General features: G+C 41.9%; 1 protein-coding gene across 1 annotated transcript in view; it reads right to left on the bottom strand.

Annotated features, from left to right (window-relative positions):
- Positions 1 to 797: 797 nt before the first annotated feature.
- The window catches only part of HK3 (hexokinase 3), a 128712-nt gene continuing 105826 nt past the window's right edge, over positions 798 to 23683 (bottom strand). Inside the window, exons 7-19 of the mRNA XM_073651366.1 lie at positions 23519 to 23618; positions 23232 to 23415; positions 20003 to 20158; positions 18861 to 19094; positions 12024 to 12328; positions 11791 to 11939; positions 10789 to 10908; positions 10616 to 10711; positions 10428 to 10527; positions 8578 to 8761; positions 4961 to 5116; positions 4124 to 4357; positions 798 to 1081 (exon numbers count right to left, since the gene is read on the bottom strand). Of these exons, the coding sequence (XP_073507467.1) occupies positions 931 to 1081; positions 4124 to 4357; positions 4961 to 5116; positions 8578 to 8761; positions 10428 to 10527; positions 10616 to 10711; positions 10789 to 10908; positions 11791 to 11939; positions 12024 to 12328; positions 18861 to 19094; positions 20003 to 20158; positions 23232 to 23415; positions 23519 to 23618 (2169 nt within the window). The 3' untranslated portion in view covers positions 798 to 930. The remainder of the gene's footprint in view (positions 1082 to 4123; positions 4358 to 4960; positions 5117 to 8577; positions 8762 to 10427; positions 10528 to 10615; positions 10712 to 10788; positions 10909 to 11790; positions 11940 to 12023; positions 12329 to 18860; positions 19095 to 20002; positions 20159 to 23231; positions 23416 to 23518; positions 23619 to 23683) is intronic.

Below are 23683 nucleotides of genomic sequence, written 5' to 3'. Positions count from 1 at the left end.
TTGTTCAGTAACAGGAGGGTAGTTATGATCAGACATTATGCGGCGGTAATAGTCATGGTGTTGTGCCATTTTTTATTTTTTTTTGCCTTCTATGGTGGTATTATGGAATTTGTTAAATATGGAAAATCATCATTTGGCAACTGTATGACTATTTAAAAGTATTACTTCAAATGATCATGTTGCAGCATTTTCTATGAGATTTCTATATTTTATCTGTACTCCCCCCCCCCCCCTTTTATGGGGACTAAACACGTCTTTATAGAGACTATAGAAACATTACTGAATGCCATGCATCTGAGCAGCATGCAAGTGATTGGGAGGCCCAGGTTCAAATTTTGCCTGGCAGCCCACTGGATTAGTTACGCCTCTGCATTAATATATAACAGTATTCCCAAACAGCAGCCCTCAAGAGCCACCAACAGATCAGGTTTTCAGGATTTCCTTAGTATTGCACAGGCAGTAATAAGGAAATCCTGAAAACATGATGTGCTGGTGGCTCTTGAGGACTGCAGTTGGGGGAACATAGATATATAAAATATTAGTGTGACAAAAATACAATATACCCTAATGTGCAATTGGCAAGGTTTGCACAGTACTTTAAATTGTTCTTTGGTACCTTTATTCACAGAGTCATATTCCTGGGAGTCAAGGCCTTATATTTAGGGTCAAAACTGGGATCAGAGGTCATTATTGTAATGTATGAAAACATTTCCCATGATGTGCTCCAATTCTGTTTTGGTGCCGCTAAGTATTCAGCATTAACAGATATTGCACCCATTTGAATACAATGGAAAAACTTCTCCATGCAAAAATATTTTATTTTCTAACGCCATATAAATAGAACATTTAAAAGACAAACGCTTATTAATTAGTAGAAGTGCAATAGTTCAACAATTTGGGTCTCTTGGTACTTGGGTCTCTTGTTCCCTCTTACGCTGGCAGTGGCTCAGCACCAGCAACACGACAGGCAACTGCAGTAATTAAAGCCGCCCCTTTTCCAGACCCATCTTCAGAAAGCTGAAACGTAACCTCACATTCTGGGGCCAGCATCTTCACAGTTTTCTCAACCACTCCAGCAAAGCTACAAATTGAGACAAAAAAGACAAACCTCATCAATGCATCCTTTGACAGCATACTGACTTAAAGGGTACGTGTCCTCAGAAAATTACCTATTGCTTTAAATGTTAAAATGTATTTAAAAGGGAATATGTCACCCCCTGGGATTCTTTCCAGGCCCCGGGGAATAAGGGGCCCGGAAAGAATCCCCACCACCTTTCTTCATTATAATAGTACCCCCCTCCCTTGCACGTCAGTGTCCTGTGACGTGCATTTGCGGCACTGTAATCCCAAGCCTGCGCCTTGAACTCCCTCCACGATCCTCCCTTCTATGGGAGAAAGTCTCCTTGATTCACCGGCGCAGAAGATAACTGATTAGGGTATTCTGTGATCTTCTGCGCAGGCGCCAGTGAGTCACTGAGACTTATTCCCATAGAAGGGAAGATCGTGGAGGGAGTTCAAAGGCGCAGGATTACAGCGCCGCAACTGCACGACACAGCACATTTATAATGGAGAGGAAGTGGGGATTTTTCTGGGCCCCTTATGCCCCGGGGCCTGGAAAGAATGATTAACAAAGATATAATATAAGATTTAACCACAAAGACCACTAATATGAGGCACACAGGTAGGACTAGACTAAAATTTCTATCACCTATATGCCCATATTAATAGGTTATATACATCCCAGGGGGGTGACAGATTACCTTTAATAAAAATTATGTTTTTCATTTCAATTTTTCTAATCACTCTAATAATAAGAAAACAAATCTGAAATCTTGTAATCGTCACAGTGGGCACTGGGCCTAATTTTAGACTCATTCTTGCAGTTCTTTACAAGAGACTTTATTAGTCTCATTATCATTACAATTAAGGATACATTATACCTACAATAATTAAATGTAGATAAAACAGGATCCACCATTTACAACAGCCGATGGTCAAATCTCATCTCCTCATCCTCCCTCAACAATGACCTTTACCCAAAACAACCTCCAAAAGGATCAGACCCCATCTAAAGCTGCTTAGGACCTCCTGGGCTGCTGAAAAGAACAGAAGTCCAATATTAGGCCTAGCACCTATTATGAAAATTGCAAGATAATACAGATGATAAAAAAATCCTCTAAAAATAAAATAAGTAAAAATTTGACAGACTTTAAATTAAGTTTTTATTTTTTAAACCTTATCAAACAGTAGGTAGTTTTCTGATGTCATTTTTTCCTTTAAGTCTAAAGTGTCCGATGGAGTTGTGGTTTGTAGGAATAATATCACTGGAGACTTTCAAAACATCAAGATTTAATCAAAGAAGGGAATTTGCTAACATTTCATAATATGAACATGAGCTTCCTTAAGAAGACCTGGGAAACTTTATTGCACACGTTTCTCAAAACAAATGCACTGTACATTATAAAATGACAAGGACAAAAAAATAAACAGCAATCTGTACAACTTTTAGCAACTGAACTCCAAGTCTACAAGTCACAACATCTAGATAGAGAGTTGACTCATTGTTCTCAAAGGACTGCTAAATAATTCCAGCTTCACAGTCCAGCCAAGCTCCAAGCACAGTAATATAAATGTCAGTTTTACATTCAGGCTAAGGATTGCAGTAAAAATAACCCATTTCAGAAAACGATGGATCGCAGTCAGAATATTCAGATATAAAACTATATGACCAAGCCTGTAAGTGCCGACAGCATCTATCCCCAGTGGTGCACACACAGGAACTGGGCATAGTAGAGTCTCATTTTGCATGACTACATGGCTCAAATAACTACTAATATTTACAATTATAATCTAAGCCAAAAAGTCAGCAAGAAGAGACGGTGATGGTCAATGGTCACAGAAAAGTCTATAGACTAATACCATTTCTCAAGATGTGATGTCTGCAATGGTACAGCCAATTCCCACATCAGTGACTGAGAGGAAATCCTTGAAGGGATTGCAATATGTGACTGCAGACTTGTGAATCCTCACATCCTGCACGATTTGCATACTTTCAGCCACATTCCAACTAGACTTGTTGGGCCTCGCTCAATACACTTTCATTGAGCTAGGCTACACACATCTAGTTGGCATGTGACCGCATTTATGCAAACAGAATACTTGCGGTCACGTGCCCGCTGCTCCCGGGATTGGAGAATCCTCACAGCACGCAAGACATGGGGTTTCACAAGTTTGCAATCACATAAAGTGACTGTAGACTTGTGGCCCAAGGCTGGACAACCCCATTTAAATTGCCTTGTTTGTCTGTAAAGTGTTGTCATTTTATCTTATGTAGGTCTCCAGAATTACCATAGAACCATTACATTTTCTAGTTCTCTACTGACTTTGGTCAAGTCTACACAGCAACAAATGGGCTAAAGAGCAGGAAAAAATAGCTCAAGTGATCAGTGTAAAGGGGAAGGTCAGAAAAGATTTTGTATGCGCAGTGTAACAAGGAGTTAATAAACAATGTGAAATACATTATACACACATTCTAAAAACCTAATTTAAACATGTCAATCTCTGATAGGTTCCCTTTAAATTCAACATATATTTGATTATTAAGAGACTGCCTAATATATTAAAGTGCATCTGTCAGTAGGATAAACCCTCCTATTCAATATTCATGGGCATAAAAGATTAAATAAAATGATACCTTTATCTCTGCGATCCGATTTCTTATTCCAGAAAATTTCACATTTTTCTTAATGTATAAATTTGCTGTTAAGCTCTATTGGCCAGACACAGATTTTTCTGAGAGTTTGCCTTACTTTAAGTGAAAGGGAGTGTTACTAGTGGGAGACATGTAATGACTGACAGTCTTCTCTCCTGATCCATGTGTAATGCCTTTATTCATATAAAATAAGCGCTAGAGGCAGATTCGAGGGAAATCTTTGTCCAGCCCATAGAGCTTAAGAACTCATTTACATATTCCAGAGAAATCCACTTTTTTCTTAATAAGACATTGGATCGCAGATATCAAGGTATTATTTTTATTTAGCTTTCTATGCCCTACATGCCCAAGTACATTGATTAGGGAGGGTTGATCCTACTGACAGATTACCTTTAATTTCTATCCACTTACTGGGGATGCAGCTTGTACAAGGTTCCATCCACTCCTACTGTGATTCTGAGATGCTCAAGGCCCCGATTTTCTCTGATCTTCTCTACAACAGCAGCAATGCCAGAAGCGCATAGTTGAGCTGCTCTTCTTGATACAGTGATACAAACCTCCTTCACTAGCACTGTATCGTCACATGTGCTCTTCAGACCCAACTGATCTAGAATGGAGCGAACCTGCAGCAGGCCAAGGGTATCACTGCCGAGGAAACAGAAGCCTATGTAAATGTCTACAAGTCTGTATCACCTCCGGCACAATTCACAGAAAAACAACAATCTCAGCATGACATAATTCAAAGGAGGAAACTAATCAGAAATATGTTAATATGGCATGACAGAAAAATAAATCATTTCTGTGGTTTATTTTAGAGTCAATCAAAAACAAAAGCACACATCGCGGTACACAGACGTGCACAAAATTGAGTGTTTGCTTGTTTTTTGGAATGCGTAAGAATGGTTTAGCTGAGAATTTGATTAAAAATAAACATTATGCTCACTTTTCATTAACCCGTCCATTGCTGTAACAGTCAATCTACATGGTCTTGCATTTTTACAGAAGTGTGATGTTGCGGTAGGTTCAATATTGTTAAAGTTGAAAAAAAAGTTCTAAAGTTAACACTTACTATAAGCAATTGAATGCATATCTAAAAAAAGAAAAAAAGCGCTAAAAGCTGTTATTTTTTTAGTTTTAGGGGGTGCTCACCATTGCACTTCCATCATCTCATACATAAATAGATACATAGTATATTTCAGGAGAAACAAAATAAGGAAAATTTATTGCATACATTATAAAGTGACATACCTTTCAATACTTGATAAAAACTTAGTAGGGAAGAGACCTCTCGTGTTCAGTTTGTCAGAGATTCTGCCACCAAAGAGAACTTTTTCTTGGGTGAGTTTTATTAGAACTTGGCGCACAATCTCTCCCAAGTACATTCCGCTGATCATCTTCTCGTATCTGAAAAATTAGGCATATGGAAACAGTCACTTTTACTGAGTGTATGATGCCGGTGGTTGTAACTTGAATTGTGTCTCCACCATTTTATCATTTTTTTTAGCTCTATAAATCAGTGTAGATTATTTTTGTTTGGATCTTTAATCTGGTTTGAGCTCAGGCTTTCTGATAGAACAATCTAAATAGACTCAAAGCTTCAATAATATGCTGGCAATATTGGCATCCGTGTTTTCCAGACCAGTACTGCTGACTTTAATTGTTAGTTTCCTAACTGAATGTCTCTGCTGATCAAGATGTTGATTTCATCAATGCTTCTTTCATACATGGATGAAAAAACTAAAAATACAACTTAAAGTCACATAGGCAAGTGCACGTATTAGTAGGCTAAAACCCAATATGACTAATTCTTGCCATCTCTTTGGACAACTCATGAGACGATTGGTCTTCATCTACAAGGGAATAATGGCTCTTTTACATTGCCCATCGTGGTTTGTCCTGATAAAGACGTTTGATAACTTTGAAACGAGTTGATAATAAATCGCATATAAAATATCCTTGGTCTCATCCATCGGTTAACAACCGCAGTGCAGTGAACCCTATTTTATATTGTTCTTTTCCTTTTGGATCTAACGATGGGTCTGTAGAAGCAGACTTTCTAAGCTACTCGAGTTGTTGGGTTTCGCGTAACTCGATCAGGTGAGTAATTAGCAGCACCCCGATTTCCTTTTACACCAGATAAGACCCTATTGTGCTTAGTTTTTTTTCCCAGTTTTTCTTCATTTTACAAGTGAATAATGCCTCTTTTACATAGCCAATCATTGTTGAACAACTGCCAATCAGCTACATGCAAAATGATTAGCAGTGGTCATTTGCTGGTCAGTCCAGACAGGCTAACGAACACTAAGTGCACAGAACGATCATTATTATGATCGTTCTGTGCGCATAGAATGCCATGTTATCGGCACCACATCATCTGTGTTCATGGGGCATCAGGCAGCCCATCACTAGCATTTTTAAGCCAGCTTAAAAATCAATTACCTGATGAATAAACATTTTGCTCGTTTGTTGGGCTGCCTGTGTATATAGGCTGATAGCTTGAAACGAACATTTCTATGAGTGCTTGCTCCATGATTATTGGCTCATCTAAGCGAGCCATAACCATCATGTATGGCTAGCTACAGGGATCAAGCAAACTGGTGCAGAGTCTGTGCTTTGGTACTCTTTACACCAAACCACATGACCTATATGTACTTCAATACAGAAATAAGTAGGAAGAGGTGATGAGCGAATATGCATCATTAACCCTTTCAGCAAGCACGCTTGGGTGCTCGGCGTTTCATTCATTGTCGCCACACCTGAAAGTGTCACGGTGCCTGGTGAACAGGCTATCTCCGCATGTGTCACAGCTGTCTAACAGCCGTGACACTTGCAGACGTGGCGACAATGTATGAAGCATCAAGCACGCCAAAATACTCAGCGAGCACCGGAGCATGCTCACTGAAAGGGTTAATGAAGAATACTCGCTCATCACTAGTAGGAAGCTTTCACAATCACTTGGAGACTGTTGAACTGCAGGGAGCAGAGGGAGAGTGTAAACAATTTTATACAAAATTATAATAAAAAAAAAAAAAAACACATGCTGCTTTTTTAGAATTTCCAATAACCTTTTAGGCTATCTGCCCTCGATGCAGAAATGAAGTAGAAATTTCTGAGCATTTCTTAATCTACTTGGCAGAAAAAAGCATGCGGATTTTACATGCGTTGTTTCTGCCAGAGAGAAGCGTTTTTCACATGCATTTCCGCATGCGTTTTTTTTCAAGTGCTTTGCCAAGCGATTTTGAGCATCACTTGGAAAAGGGCTTGACAACTGGCATGGATTTATAGTGTGTGACCAACTAAGCTGCTTTAAATGCATCAATAGTAAAAAAATAAAAAAATAAAAAAACATTATACTTGCCTCTCCGACGGCCCCCGGTCTCCTTCTCCGGTGGCGTGCTCTGTCCTTGGCGTCCCGCAGTGTTCAGAAAGGTCCTGCGCTGACGTCATTTAGTCAGCTGACAGGACATGGGGCCGCCGATGTCAGCGGTCACGTGAACATCACATGACTAAAGGACTTCACCGCAGGTCCTTTCAGAACACCGCGGGACACTGATGATAGAGGACGCCACCGGAGAGGAGACTGGGGGACGCTGGAGAGGCAAGTATAATGTTTTTTTTTTTACGTTTTATTCTTTTTTTACTAATGATACCCGGGTCTGGAGGAGAGTCTCCTCTTCTCCAGACTCGGGTACCATACACTCATTGACCCACATAACGTCCGCATGCATACATGTGGATGTTATGCGATTCAATGCAAGTCAATGGCGGCGAATTCCGCACAAGAAATGGTTGTGCTGCGGATTTTTCCGCAATGATAATCAGCAGTGGAAATTTCCGCAGCATGTGCACACACATGTGGATTATCATTGGGAAACATGGCAGACAACTTAGAATGCGCTTTTAATGCGTTTTCGGAGAGGAAATGGCGCCGCGGAAATGTATTAAATCCGCATTGTGGGCACACAGCCTTAAAGGGAATCTGTCATCAGGTTTTTGCCATTCATTCTGAGAGCAGCATGTTGTAGGGACAGAGCCTGATTCCAGCAATATGTTACTTTCTAGGCCATGTGCTATAGATTCAATATAATCAGTGTTTTATCAGCAAGAGATTGTCATTAGAGGACCAGATCTTACATGCAGGCCAGTCAGGGTAATCTGTGTAAACCCCCCACCCTCCCACCACCACCTACTGAAAGCTTCCTGTGTGCACTGTACATTGTCAGCAAGGTGGTGTGGGAGCAGTTATACATAGTTCAGTATTCTGACCACTGATATTTCTACAGCAGAGAAAACAGGGATTCTATCCAAACTACACCAAGCAGTCAGTAAGTGATAAATCATTGGAATCAGACTCTGTCCCTACATCATGCTGCCCTCAGATTGCAGAGTAAAAATCTGCTGACAAAGATTCCCTTTAAGCCAAGAATCCATTTACATTAGTTGATGTGGCACTTAACGGCAATCAGCAATTTGTCTGATCAGCTGTTTAATTGCCCATTTATGCAGGTAGACTACCCTGCCATTGTGCACTGAATGATCTGTAATAGGTAATTCAGTGCACATAGGCTTCCATCGTTTTCAGCAGCGTAAGACCCGTTTGCACAGGATGATGAGCTTCCGAGAATGAAGATTTTTAAGCCAGCTTAAAAATTAGTCTGACAAACTAGCATTTTTCTCTTTCATCAAGGGATTGGTAGCCCGCTTAAACAGCAAAAGTATCGTGACACGAGTGTTCCTAGGAGTGCTCATTCATGATAATCTTGCAGTTTAAATGAACCTTAAAAGATAGTTTTCACATGGAACTGTAGAAAGTTTTTTTTTTTGAATAAACAATACTGAAATACTGGATAAGATTGATCATGCACCTTTGTTTTCCAGGATTTATAGAGTGGTTGTCAACATCTTGATCAAAAGATGTAATGATATCATTCAGACATCCATTGTCTCCAAACGCCCCCCATTCCATATTAATACACATTAGTCCATCATTTCCATCCAGAAGCTCCACATTTTTCATCTCTTCCATATAACAAGCATTAGTGCCAGTACCTGTAAAATATAGGATATGCAGCTTAGACCATTATAAAATGTAATTTGTAATTCAATATTACTACAACAATCTTCTAGACAAGACACAATCTGAAAATGGATTAGGAAGAGAATAAATCCTTTATTCTACATGTACACGACCTGGCTTCACCATTTCTAGTTGGCATATCAGAATGGAACGACTTTTTGCTTGCCTGAATGGCAGAAATAGCTAGGGTTGCCAGCCATCCAAGGAGGAGTCTGTAAGCCGAGGTGGCAGAGTGACAAGGATAAAGAAACAGACAAAATGCTTTGACTTAACACAGGGAAAGTCTAGAATGGCCACAAGGAGGCAATCCCTTAACATTTCTACAGATGTCAGGCTCAGTTTCTTGTGGGTCACAGTAAACAAAATGACTATGCAGCCCGTTGACAAGGGTGGCGGTTGGGGTGCCTTATAGTGACTTGTCCTCTGCTTCAGGGGTATTGTGTTCATGATACATACTTGATAAACTTGATCATTTTTTATATTCAGGATACATCAACACTATCAGATGAGGACCTGTGGCACAATGTAATGGATGACATTGGAAACAGTATGATGTTCACCATGTAGACAAAAATATTAGTACACACCTCAGTCACTGAATTCCATTTGAAGGGTAGAAGATCAAGCACCTACCACGGCAGTTTGACTTTACTAACATTTGTGAAACAATTGTTTGATCTGAATAGCTCACGGATATAGAGCATGGTATTGTAAGAGGATGACACCACTGCAACAAGTCAGTTTGTGAAATTTCTTTCCTTTTAAAATATTTCATCATCAACTGAGTGAGCTTATTGAAGCATAGAACTGTTTAGGAACCGAAAGGAACTCGGCCACAAAGAGGAGACCACATAAAGTTACAGGGTGGGGTCACCAAGTGTTGAGGCGCAGGGTGCATAAAAGTCACCAATGTTCTGCTGACCCAATAACTACAAAGTTACAAACCTCATCTGGTATTACCATCAGGGCACAAACTGTCCTGGGAGCTTATAGCCTTGGGTTTCCATGGGTGAGCAGTTGCATGCTGTTCATCACAAAGCACAATTGCCATGTGTCTGATGTAGTGATATAAAGCATGCCACATACTCAACTCCCGAGCTGTCCGTGGAGTGACCAATGATACTACCCCAATGGACAAGTTTGTCGAACACAAAGATTACCTGGTTGACTGCATTTTGCAACTGTAAAGTTTGAGGGGGGAGGGATAATGCTATGGGGCTGTTTTTTCACAGAGGTTGGCCTAGGCCCTTTAGTTACAATGATGGAAAAATCTTATTGCTTCAGGATATCAAGTCATTTTTAACAATTTTATGCTCCCAACTTTGTGGGAGGTTTTCCTTTTTCTCTTCCAACATGACTGGGCCCCAAAAAAGCAAAATCCATTAAGACTTTGTTGAGAGCATTTGCTATGGAAGATCTTAACTGGCCCTATCAAACACCTTTAGGATTAACCTGAACATGATTAAGAGCCAGACCCTCTTGTCCAAAATCAGTGTCTGACATTTTGGATTAATGGGCAAAAATTCCCTGAGACACACTCAAAAAACTTAGAGAAAATTCCCATTGGAGTGTCATAAGAGCTCCTGAAAGTGCAATGTTTACATGTCCCAATACTTTTGTTCTTCTAGTATATCTTACCTACTATTAGGCCTACTTCACAGGCTGGGTCATCATATCCGCAGGACATCATTGTTCCCACAGTATCATTCACAAGTGCAATAACATAGAAGTCAGAGTTCTGTAAAATATAGAGCTCAAATAATCACCATGCGGGGGAAAAAAGGGAACCTGAACAAGACAGAATGCATTAATCAAACTGCCATTACCTGTTTCCGTATTGCAGCGTCTCTGAGTAGCCTAACCACATCCTCTCCCACACATCCTGAAGCACTGAAACCTTTTGTCCAAGAAATCAGGATGCCCTATTTAGGCAAGAAAACTCTTAAGTATACCAGTGCAGTTGGTTTAGGGACAAGCACATCTTTTTTTAGTATCTTACCTGATCTAGACTGTTCTGCTTACAAGGAAAGGAGAATGTAAAACCCAAGGGCAATCTTTTCCCTTGAAGATTATTCTCTTTTTGAAATTCTGTGATGCAATTCACAATGTGATCGAAGAGCTGAGAAGAGAGGAAAAGGGAAAATAATTAGTTTGAAAGAAAACTCAAGATCAGCAATTTCACAGTCCCATACTTTTTAATGCGTTATATTTCTAGTGGTGAAGATGAAAAGATTGAGGTCAGGTTTTACCTTCCAGGACAGAAAGATACTATGCATGACCATTTATACAATGTCCCACAACTAGTTTTCAACCAAAATGGTTGCAAGCATCTAATATAAATGTGCAAATGAGTATAAATTAACAATAGTATATATCAAGCAGAAGAAAAACTTCTCTAATTTAGCGAGGATTTTAAGTACTTCAAAAGGTAACATTTATAACATCTGAAAAAGGTCCACTAAAGGCATGTTGAGATTTGGATTTTGGTATCTGCATCCTATACATGTAAATGGGGTTTCTGCATTTCTGTTCACATGCAATAGGAAAAAATATATTCAATTTTTGGACAGAAATGCCAAAAATTAGCCCCAATGAACGCCTTTGGGACTAATGGTCATGTAGATCTGTTGCACACTCAGAAGTAGAAATTCACATGTCAATCTCGTATTTCTGATGGAGAAATTCATAGTGGCTTTTATGCCGTTTTGTGAACATTCTCCAATATTCAAATATAAAATACAGTACTACCACAAAAATAAAGGTTCTGACTTGGTGCAATTAACCAAGCATAGGATGGCAGCTAGACCAGGGCAACGATAACTAGGCTTCATGCGATGTCACTACATTTGCATTGGACTTGAATTACCAAAGTGGATGCCAGACCATGGTCCTGAGACTCTTCTTACTCAGTTATACGTAGTAGTGATTAATAAATTCAATTTAGGTTATTAAAATGTGGCAGGTTACCATATGCAGGAGGTCATAAATCATTAACCCATACCTCTTCTCCAGTTCCTTGGATTTTTTCAGTCGGCAAGGCAAAAGTTTTGCTTTTCATTTGTACTCCCCCGTCATTCTTTACACCCACGTGGGTATACAAAACACGGAAGTTTGTTCCTCCCAAGTCGAGAGCTAGAAACTCTCCTCTTTCTATATAGGATTAAAAATGTCCTAGTTTTACAGTTTGCAACAATTTGCTATATGGATGCAGAAGATATTTAGTTTATTAGTTACCCGTTCCATTTGGAGTAGCCCTCACAAATGTGGGAAGCATCTTGACAATAGCTTCAGGTTGTGTCCATTTTTGAAGACCAATTTCCATTTCATTTCGCATGCGTTTTTGAATCCCTTTTAGTTTTGCCTGGGTCATAATAAAGGGTTCTAAGATTTTATCAATTAATTGTCTTTGGTCAGCAAGACGCTGTGCTACAGCCGTTACGATTGCTGTGCCTTTTCCACTTCCATCTTCAGACACTAGAAACTTAATTTTGCAGCCTGGAGCCAACTTCTCCAGAGTCTGATTGAGATGTTCACCAAACCTGAAATAAAACAAATAGAGTCCTTGGATTGTATCAACTACAGTCTGTTTAGCATCATGAAGAACATGGCCAGCATCAAAGTTAGCCGTTTCCCACACATCAGTATTTGTAAGGCAAGAGCAGAAGTAAAATCAACAAAATGAGAAAAAAAAAGTGTTTAAAAAATTTGGGATTACCAATGAAATGCCTTACAAAAAACGGATGTCTGAATAAAGGTTTCGTCACACAAATGTATAAACAGCCATTTTACAGCCGATATTCCCAGTCCAACAGAGAGTCTTCTGATGTAAAAAATATTCTTCTTATGTATACCTATGAGACCATTGGGTTAGGTCAGAAGATCCAGGAATGATGTAACATGGCTGCTGTATATTCGCGTGTATAATTCTTGCACTGCTTCAGTTCTGAAATACTAAATAAAAGTGAACATATTCACTTATGTTTTTTTTTACTTAAATGTGCTGATCAAGCGAGAAAGCACTTCTAGCCTTTTTTTTTAATGAATTCATAATTGAAGAATGAACAGCACTTTAATTGTAAAGTGCTGCTGAATATATTGGTGCTATATAAATAATTATTATGAGCCAAAGGAGAACATACTGAAAGTCTGTTAAATATTTCCCAGCCAGTAAGTGATGCAACTTCTATAGAACATGCAATCAACTGATGTTTGCAGAGTCAATATCTGGAACCCCCACTTATACTGAAAAATCAAAGAGATGCACCAGTACTGCACTCTTTTTCGATCTAAAATTCTGTAGCAGATTTCATCTTTTGCAGAGTAAAACTATGCTGCCAATCCACAAGAAAGTCCTAATGTGGCATGACAGTTTTTTTCTGCTTCCTTGTTCGCTCCACAATGGCCACCACAACCGGCCTTGCCCTAATACACTGTGCTAATTGTAGCACTATGGACGGCACCCCTGCATGGTGTCCTCACCTCCCTCCATGCAGGGATATCAGCTTACTCAACACCCCAGCCCTTGGCGTGGTCCCTGGCATGCTCCTTGTGATCTGCTGATGTTGGCGCCGCAGTTCCCGGCAGTGCCTAGTGCACATGCTCCCCTGCTCTTAAAAGGGCAGTGCAAGCATATCCTAAATGCCCTCAGCTTGTTGCAGAGCAGCATTCAGCATAATGAGTATGTGGCGCCCCTGAGGGTTCAGTCGCCACAGAGGTACTGCATCTCACCCAGAGGTGTGATATCTCACTCTCAGGTAAGGATAGAGTGTTGCCCGGGACCCTAACACCTACATCCAACACTACACTACTCCAGACCAGCAGGAAGGGCAAGATGCGTTGCTTTCCTGCTGAGCCCTGTCCCTGGCTGGAGCGGGGGCAACCATGTAGTGGGTGTGGGTGGAGGAAGTAAATCAGGGGAGCCACTTGTTAGGGATAGTATATAGAGAGAAGCCATCTTGGGAGTTCAGTTCAGTCAGAGGAGAAAAGTGAGAGGAGCAGGAGCTCTGTAGGAGCTCTGCTCAGGAGGAGGGCCTAGCCCGAGAGGCCCAGGACAGACTGAGGAGGAGAGGAGCAGGAGAAAGGCTCCAGGAACGAAGAAGGGATCCCAGGGGTATGGGCAGTGCTGGAGGCCACCCGTACGCCCGAATCTGCCAGGCGGTGGAGGGATCAAGCCGCAGAGGGGACTGGCCCCTAATCAGTGAGAATTACAAGGTTCAACTGGAAACCGGAGGCTTCTGTACTTTCAGGGTGCAGTTGCCACATCCGCACTCAAGTCGCCAAAAAGGTAACCACATAGGATCCAGGAAACTCCAGGTTGCCAAGAAAGATCCGAGGATACCGGCTTGGGACATTGTTTGGCGAGGCGCAGGGCAAGAAGGGTGAGGGCCAGCTCAGAAAGACGGCTGAGAAGGGCATATCGAAGGGGGTCCTGTCAGGCACTCTTGAAACACCTGGGAGTTTGCTGAACCCCTGCCTGGTGAATGCAGCGCAACGTGGGAGGTCGCAATCCGGAAAGTGTAACCTGAGGAACTTATCAACTGTGAGTAAACTCTGAAGACTGCACCCCACTGTCTCTGCGAAATTATTGCTGCGCCATCACCCCCTGCACTACACCGCAACATCTACACTGCCCTGGAGCTAAGCTCTACCTGTGGAGAGCTAAACCAACTCTGCTGCACTGACATCAGCTCCAGAGGACCGGTTCCGCAGTGGCGGCTCTCTCTAGCCGCATACCACAGGTGGCGTCACAAACTGTATATAAAAACTATAAATCCCCTGTAAATATTCCCCTTTGGATTGACTGCCCTGGGTCACAGATCGGGTCACCGCCACTGTGACATCTCCCCTAGCAACGACCGGCCCGGCACAGAGTACCCCACGGCGCCGGGGGCGCGTCAAGTACACCTTGCTGGAGGTGAGCATGGGAAGATACATCTTGATAAAGATCAGCGAAATGCGCATCGGGGCGCGCTGCCTTCATCATTACCTGTGTTGGGGGGTCTCAGTGAGTCGAGGGCCTTGCGGACATAATGTGGGTGAGTTTCACATGTGATATTGCTTTGATTTTAGAGGGGTGGACTGGGTTACAAGTGGGACCGCTTTTATATTCATATACTCTGGTCTAATTTCATACTATTTGCACTAAGCAGCTTAATACTTAGTAGTGGTTCCTGTCATTATAATCTTTTTTGATGTATCTACCCATGCTCACCTCCAGCATACATGTGTGGCTATATACACCTATTTAGTCCGTTTGCCCTATCACTCATGCTATCCTCTGATATCCGGCACTTTGCACTTTATTCCCTTTGTGATGCTAATGAAAATTTGTGCACATGTCATTATGTAATTTTCACTTAATAAAATCATGTCTGTTATGCCGCAATACTCATTTCTTCTCCCTTTTTTAAGTTTAGTCATTAGGTAGTGTGGTGTTCTACTAGTGCAGTTGTGGAGGTCCCCTGGTCCCGGTGTGGCCAGGTCCTGAACCCAAGTCCCTGGTAGACCAGTGTCGGAACATTGTCCCCTAGTCCTGGTGTGGCCAGGGTCTGAACATTGTCCCTTAGTCTGTAAGCAGCAAGTCCCTGATCAAATATCCTAGACCGATGTGTCTAAACAGAGTCCTAATCAGTGTCAGCTAACCTGACCCCTGAGGTCAGCTGCTGCAGTACAGGCATCTGTCTAGGAGTGGTACCTGGCTGCTACCTGCAGCCCAGTCTGTCTCCACCATGTGGAGCTGCAGTAAACACCTGGTAGCCACTTAGCTACGCCCCTACCTAGACAGGCCCAGCCCTGTGGCACAGTGGGTCTACTAATCCATGTGTGCCACCGGTGGGCGTAACACTAATGAATTTTATACAAACTTTTTCACAGGATGAAAGAAACTACAAGTACAACCTTATAACTCAATATATCTTTTCTTGCTGGTAATTGTGAGAACGCAATCACACAGAAAAATACACTGCTCAAAAAAATAAAGGGAACACTTAAACAACACAATGTAACTCCAAGTCAATAACACTTCTGTGAAATCTACCTGTCCAGTTATGAAGTAACGCCGATTGTGAATCAATTTCAAATGCTGTTGTACAAATGGAACAGACAACTGGTAGAAATGATCGTCAATTAGCAAGATACCCCCTATAAAGGAGTGGTTCTGCAGGTGGTGACCACACACCATTTCTCTGTTCTCATCCTTTTTGGCTGTTGTTATGGTCACTTTTTCATTTTGCCATTGCTCTCATCCCTAGAGGTACAGTAGCATGAGGCGGTGTCTACAGTACAACCCACAGAAGTGCTCAGGTAGTGCAGTTCATCCAGGATGGCATATCAGTGCGAGCTGTGGCAAGAAGGGTAGCTGTGTCTGTCTGCACAGTGTCCAGAGCATGGAGCAGATACCAGGAGATGTGGAGGGAGCCATAGGAGGGCAACAACCCAGCAACAGGACCGTTACCTCCTCCTTTGTGCAAGGAGGAACAGGAGGAGCACTGCGAGAGCCCTGCAAAATGTCCTCCAGCAGGCCACAAATGTGCATGTGTCTGCACAAACGGTTAGAAACCGACTCCATGAGGGTGGTATGAGGGCCCGACGTCCACAGATGGGGGTTGTGCTCACAGTCCAACACCGTGCAGGACATTTGCCACAGAACACCAGGATTGGCAGTCGCCACTGGCGCCCTGTGCTCTTCACAGATGAAAGCAGGTTCACACTAATCACATGTGACAGACGTGACAGAGTCTGGAGACGCTGTGGAGAGCGATCTGCTGCCTGCAACATCCTTCAGCATGACCGGTTTGACAGTGGGTCAGTAATGGTGTGGGGTGGCATTTCTTTGGAGGGCCGCACAGCCCTCCATGTGCTCCCAGAGGTAGCCTGACTGCCATTTGGTACTGAGATGAGATCCTCAGACCCCTTGTGAGACCATATGCTGGTGCAGTTGGCCCTGGGTTCCTCCTAATGCAGGACAATGCCAGACCTCATGTGGCTGGAGTATGTCAGCAGTTCCTGCAAGATGAAAGCATTGAAGCTATGGACTGGCCCGCCCATTCCCCAGACCTGAATCCGATTGAGCACATCTGGGACATCATGTCTCAATCCACGCAGCAACATCACGTTGCACCACAGACTTCCAGGAGTTGGCGGATGCTTTAGTCCAGGTCTGGGAGGAGATCCCACAGAAGACCATCCGCAACCTCATCAGGAGCATGCCCAGGCATTGTAGGGAGGTCATACAGGCAAGTGGAGGCCGCACACACAATAATGAGCCTCATTTTGACTTGTTTTAAGGACATTACATCAAAGTTGGATCAGCCTGTAATGTGTTTTTAATTTTGGGGGTGACTCCAAATCCAGGCCTCCATTGGTTAATACATTTGATTTCCATTGATGATTTTTGTGTGATTTTGGTGTTAGCACATTCAACTTTGTACAGAACAAAGTATTCAATGAGAATATTTCATTCATTCAGATCTAGGATGTGTTATTTGAGTGTTCCCTTTATTTTTTTGAGCAGTGTATATAATATATCTATCTTACTTCTCCTTTAAAAACACCAGTTGAGTATATGTGACACCCCAGGGGTCTGGTTGCCACAGTAATAGAGATATTATGTCTGAGAGCAAGTGGGAGGTTTCTCTGGTCAGGAGCCCTAAGCATGCAACACGGCCCACCCAGACCTGGGAGGGGAGGAATCTGCCCTTATAAACTGGGTCTGGGGCGGGATTAGGTTAGACGGAGACAGAGCCTGCAGAACAAGCAGAGCAGTCAGAGCCTAGAGTGAAGCTACAGACACAGGAAAAGATACATCAGGAGCTCTGTAGGAGCAGAGGCAGAAGGCCAGGGGCTGTGAGCAGAGATATAGCTCGCCCTGGCTGAAGTTACTAAAACTGGACACAGGAGTCCGAGGCTGTGGGGACTGATATATACCCAGCAGCAGAAACCAGCCGGCAGGGGATTCCAGGTCCTCTGGCCATAGAAGCCCGGAGGCTCAGTCACAAAGAAGGGACCAGCGCCGCCATCCAGGAGCGGAGGCTAACAGAAGGCCCCAAGTCACCAGCCATACGGGTGAGCACCACACGGTATACTCAGGGACGTGGGCTACTTGTAACCGCTGACAGCAAGGTAGCCAGGAAGAGTGCAGATAAACGGGGAGGCCTACAACTCCACCTGGCCAGGGGAACTCCTGCTTGCTTGCAGACTGACCAGGCCCCTTATACTAGCCAGTACTCCCGGGAGGGTCTGCCTTGTACCATCAGTAAAGACCCTGAACTGCACCTCACGTCTCTGTGATTCCTTGCCGCACCAGCACCATTAGCACTGGGACCCTCACACCATCACTCCCATCATCTCTCACATTAGCTGCCCTGAGGCAATACTTCTCCCGTGGGGAGTTATCCCATACTCGGCTGCGCAAACAACATCAGCCTCAGAAATCGGCAGCACAGCGGCGGTCCCCACTGACCGCAATCCACGGGTGGCGTAGTCGGACATTTGCTATACATTAAAACTGCCACTGGTTTGACCACCCTGGGCACGGACCGGGTCACCGCCACACGGAGACTACAACCCCCAGCATTCTACAACAGGCCCGGTTCCGGGTTCCCCTGCACAACACAGGCCCAGGGGGCGCGTCATATACCTTCCCCTTCAAGTAGCCCATATACTAGTTGCCGCTGTTTGCCCCCACTATTATACCAAATGTTTTTAAAGATCTTCCTCTAATCTTTTCTTATCACACAATAGATCTTGTGTTACTAATTTATTCTGTGATGGCTCAATGCAAAAAAATTTAGACTTGTGCCTGTACTACTGATCTGGAGAAAAGAAGATTGTAGTCAACATGGGACCAATAAAGTCAGCTATGCCCTGCAATTTCATATGGGCTCTGAAAATACTATTTGTGCCAGTCTGCATTCAGACTCAGAACTGCATCCACGAAGGACAAAATGGTAGCTTGCTTAGTACCAAGTGGTACAAATTCTGTTTTTTTTGGACAATAGATAAGTGTCCAATAGTGAAGCTATGGTATTATACTAAAGAACATAATGTCTGACAAACATTTTAGTATCTTACTTTGGGTTTGTCTTGTAAACAGAACCGTCCACTCCAACAGTGATCCATCCCATTGGGTCATGATGATTATTCTTAACGCGGTTGGCAACTGCAGCAAGGCCAGCAGCGCACAGCTTTGCAGATCTCATGTACACAGCACTACATACATTTTTCACCAGGGCACAGTCTTGCTCAGTCGGGTTTAATCCCAAGGAAACCAAGAGAGTTTTAATTTTTCCTAGACCAGAGGAATCACTGCACAAAAAAAAAATGCACACAATTTTACATGAACATTTAGAATCTAAAAGCAGAAAATATTTGTGAAATATTGAATATTGGAATAATGGCAACTCCCCGATAACCTTAGGGTATGTGCATATGGAGCCTTAGATGCCGGCATACCCACTGACTTTTGAAGTAGGAGACTCTTCAGGGCAATGAAGTGGTTTTCCTGGAGGGTTTTTTGACGTGTTTGACACTTTTTGCTGTGGCTCCACTGCCAGCAATTTATTCTAAATTCACATCTTCATAGAGAGCGACTTCCAAGCAGAAGTCACTTCTTTTAACAACTTCAAAAGCCTGACGTTGTTAAAAAAAGTTCAATAAGCCAACATATGCACAGCAAGTTGTTTTTATGGATGCAGTGCATGTGTTGATTCCTTTTGGAGTTTTTTTTTTATGCTCTTTCCAGGTAGGTTCCAAACGGAATCTGTCTGAAAAAAGACGTCATTGAAAATCTTTAGGATCTGACCTGTGTTTTTTTATTTCCTCTTCTAAACATGCTTTTCTGATGCCCCCAAAAATAATATTTATATATATATATATATATATATATATATATATATATATATATATTTATATGTATAATAAATTTGTGTTTTACCTATCGTGATTTTTTAAAAAGAAATTCCGCATGTTAATTCATTCAGAATTTTTACTGCAGTTTTTCCCCTGTTGAGATCAAGATGGCTTAGCACCAAAATATATCGCAACATACATTGTAGTTTCATGGCTATACCCTGCGGTATTTTATGCAGAAAAGAAAACGCAACAAAAACCTCTACATATGAACAGTTTTACAATATCTGGCTTTCTGAAAATAAAATGTGAAAGGAAATAAATGAGTAACTGCAGCATAATGAAATGCATGTTAAAATACTTACTTCTCAATGTCTGATACATCTTGGGTGTGTATTGCTTCTTTGGCAAGTAGTTGAGGTGTCGTTGTGCCGCCAAATAGTAGACCTTTCTTTGCCAGTTTAATAACTATTTGACGTACAATTTCTCCCATGTACAGTCCACTAATCATCTTATCAAACCTACATGCAAACAAGAGAAGGGCAAATATGTAAAGTGCCTTTTATAACGCCATGTCAATTAGTTCACCTTTCAAACAATACTTGCTGTTGATGAATGGAAACAGGTTTACATTCAGGGCCTGAAACCATATGAAATTATAATACAAGTGAATCAGATTTTCAAAACCCCATTCACACATTGCCAAAAAAAATTAATAATAAATATTATTATTATTATTCCAGTAGCAGGCAGTAATATAACCGCAGGTATGTGATTTGCATATTTGCAACCACATTCAGACTGGACATGTCCAGCCTCGCTCAAAACACTTGCATTGAGTGAGGCTGTACCCATATAGTTGGCATGTGACCGCTTTTCTGAAAAATCACATACTTGCGGTCAAGCTCCAAATGTGTGTGATGTAAGGATTCATAAGTCTGCAGTCACTTAGGCTACAAGTCTGCAGTGACTCTAAGGCCAGAAAACCTCATTAAAAGCCTTTCAATACCCCCACAAAACAAAAATCCACCCCCACTAAGCGCGAAACCAGTTCCACTTTCAATTACCAATGAGCTTTTTCTAGGCTACTAAGAAAATGTGAGGACCATTAGAATAAAATTATACTTCCCAGAGTTAAAATGAGTTATTAGAAAAGATGATTTTTGAAGAAGTTATTTTTCACATTCTTGCTAAAAGCTTTCCTTAAAGAATATGCGGAACTTTAATGAATTAAAGCAAAGGAATGGCTCTGTCCAATACTTTGTTTCCCTGTCTGACCACCTGCATAATTACATTTTCTTTTGAGGTTAAAACAAAGATGTTCCATAATAGTGTCTTCACACAGTAACATCCCACACTACTTAGATCATTTTGCTACAGTTAATTGGAGATCAACATCTTATTGGAGAGGTATAAAATATGTGAACATCTAAGAGATAATTATACTCCTAGCAAAGTCTTTCTATCGTATTATTCTCCACATTTGAAGATGAAGGTTTTGGAATTTTGATCGCCCCTTGCAGTTTGCACAGTATGGAAGGTATTTGGTTGAACTAACTGGGTTTCCAAATCAAAGTTCTTAGGTTACAATAATACAACATGCTCTAACATTTTACAACTTTGTGGGCAACATTTGTCTTCTGACATGTCTTCGGATGCAGTGGTTCAGATGAACGTATGAAATAGTGTCAAAAAAAAAAAAAAAACACACTTTTCAACTGTATTGCATCCATATTTATACAACAATTTAAAAAGGGAACATGACAGCTGATGCACACTGCTCATGGTTTGGGCGGCATGCATCAGCCACTGACTGTAGCTTCCCCGCCTGTGTCTGTGTGTATAGGCAGAAACCTGCCAGTCACTGGCAGCGGGTAGGGAGAAGCCGCCGGGGACCCGCCTGTTTAATCTACAGCGATGTCTCGGTCCCCAGCATCTATTAAAGCACGTTTTTCTCTGAAACACCGAAGTGTTTCAGAGTAAAACTACGTGGTTGGGATACTACACCCAGTGGCTGATGCATGCTGCCCGGGCCATGGACCGGATGTATCAGCTGTCATGTTCCCTTTACAAACTGTACATGATCAAATACAGTTTCCTAGGTTAATAATGGCAATGCAGCTGTAAGAATTGGATGAAATACGGATACGGATACGGATATGGGAGCTGATTTTTTTTTTCTTTCACGCCCATAGACTTGAATAGGCAAGTCTCATGCAAAAATATAGATGAGAATAGTACATGCTGTTGTTTTTTTTTTTTCTATATGGCTACTCAATCGGTGTGAAAAAAACCTCCTGTGATCAGCCTTATTGATAAACATAAATTTGGACCATGTGCTATGCGTTTTTTAACACAGACAGAACACGTACGTGTAATATGCTCATCTGAATGATGTCACAAATGTGCTGCATCCTGCTGAGATCTTTGGGGTCTCTGGGATCAGAAGGTCGCAGTGATTGGCAGATCGCAGGTCCTCTTTGGAGTCTGCTCGGCGTTTAACTTGAGTGGAGCCGATTGATTTTCACTTGGTGTGGAAGGGGTTAAGAGCTCCTTTTGATCCTGCTGGGATTCCATATGGCTCTTATCTCAGCTGCTACATTTTGCTGTCACTCCTTTCCATTATTTAAACTTCTATGCCAGTTATAGGTTTTCTATGCTGACCTCCTTGGAGAAGTTCCAGTTTAAGCTGTGGACTGCCATTTGTTGTTTGTTTTCTACCTGCGTTTCCTTACTTTAGTAGTGAGACTAGTGTCTTGCTGCCCTACTCACTAGTTAGGGCTAGCTCAAGACTAAAGGCAGAGACAGACTGCCGTATAACTTGTGCGTTGATCGCATCACACTGAGCGGACTGGTCGGTACCTCTCCTGACCCGAGCATGACACCATGATGGATTTCTATGCAGCTGTCAAGCTCAGGTCAGGAGAGGTGCCAGCCAGTACGAGGTTTACAATGCGATCCTCGCATGAGAAACACAGCCGTCTGGCTCTGCCTTTGGGCACGTGATTGTGTACAGGGTAGACCCATCTAGTGACAATAGGGAGCGCAGGGTGAAGTCAAGTGAGTGCTTAGGGGTCCCCTCTCCCCATCATCAGGGCACCCCTTACTTTCTTTCCCTCTTTTGCACCGCATGCTGGGCATTTCCTTGCTCCGGCGTGACAAATGAGCCCTTAAGTGTTGGGATGGAGTATCCTTGGACCCACAAGTGTAAATTATTCTAAAGGAAGGTTTACTCAACTGTATTGCATATGTATTTTCTAGTACACATTAAAGCTGCAATTACTGATCTAACCACCCAAGTTGATTTCTTCAAAAAATAAATATATAGGTAGGGAATAGAAGTTAATTACTTGCGTCTTTACCAGTATAAATATTGAACTGCCAATTCCTAAAAAAAAAAATCAATCATTTTCATTCCGTGTGTATGCAACTGCTACACAAAAAAAGAAAAATTAAAAACATGAAAATTGTTCCAGCAACAGTCATTAAAAGTTTTCTTTGTTTTTTTTTTTCTATATTTTAAAAGTTTTTAATTAACTGGACAAACTTGAACAGAACGTTAAAAGATTATAATACGCTCTGCCTTTTGCCTACCTTTGCTTTCCAGGTGCATGGGACATCTGGTCTATTTGACAGTCATACTCTGTTTCAATCTCTCTTAACTCTCCGTTGTCACCAAGTGCTCCCCATTCCACATTAATGCACATTTTACCTTCATCTTCCTCTACATACTCTACATTACCCATTTCTTCCATGTAGCAGACATTAGTACCAGTACCTGAGAAAAAGCACCATTAATCATGAATTGTACATCTGATGCCACAAGAAAAAAAAATTATATATATTATGTATTATAATAAAATATTTCCCAGGTAACTTACCAACAATAAAGCCAACCTCACAGCTATGATCTTTGTAGCCACAACTCATCATTGTCCCAACAGTGTCATTGACAATGGCAATAACATCAACATTATATTCCTGGAAGAGTTAGAAGATAATTAAAGTTAACACTCTAGAAGAAGTCTAATACTATCAGAGGGCTG

Source organism: Phyllobates terribilis, unplaced genomic scaffold (assembly GCF_046119375.1).
Source record: "Phyllobates terribilis strain yellow unplaced genomic scaffold, ASM4611937v1 Scaffold_11__3_contigs__length_659146591, whole genome shotgun sequence".
NCBI lineage: Eukaryota > Metazoa > Chordata > Amphibia > Anura > Dendrobatidae > Phyllobates > Phyllobates terribilis.
This window is presented reverse-complemented; position numbering and strand designations above follow the sequence as displayed.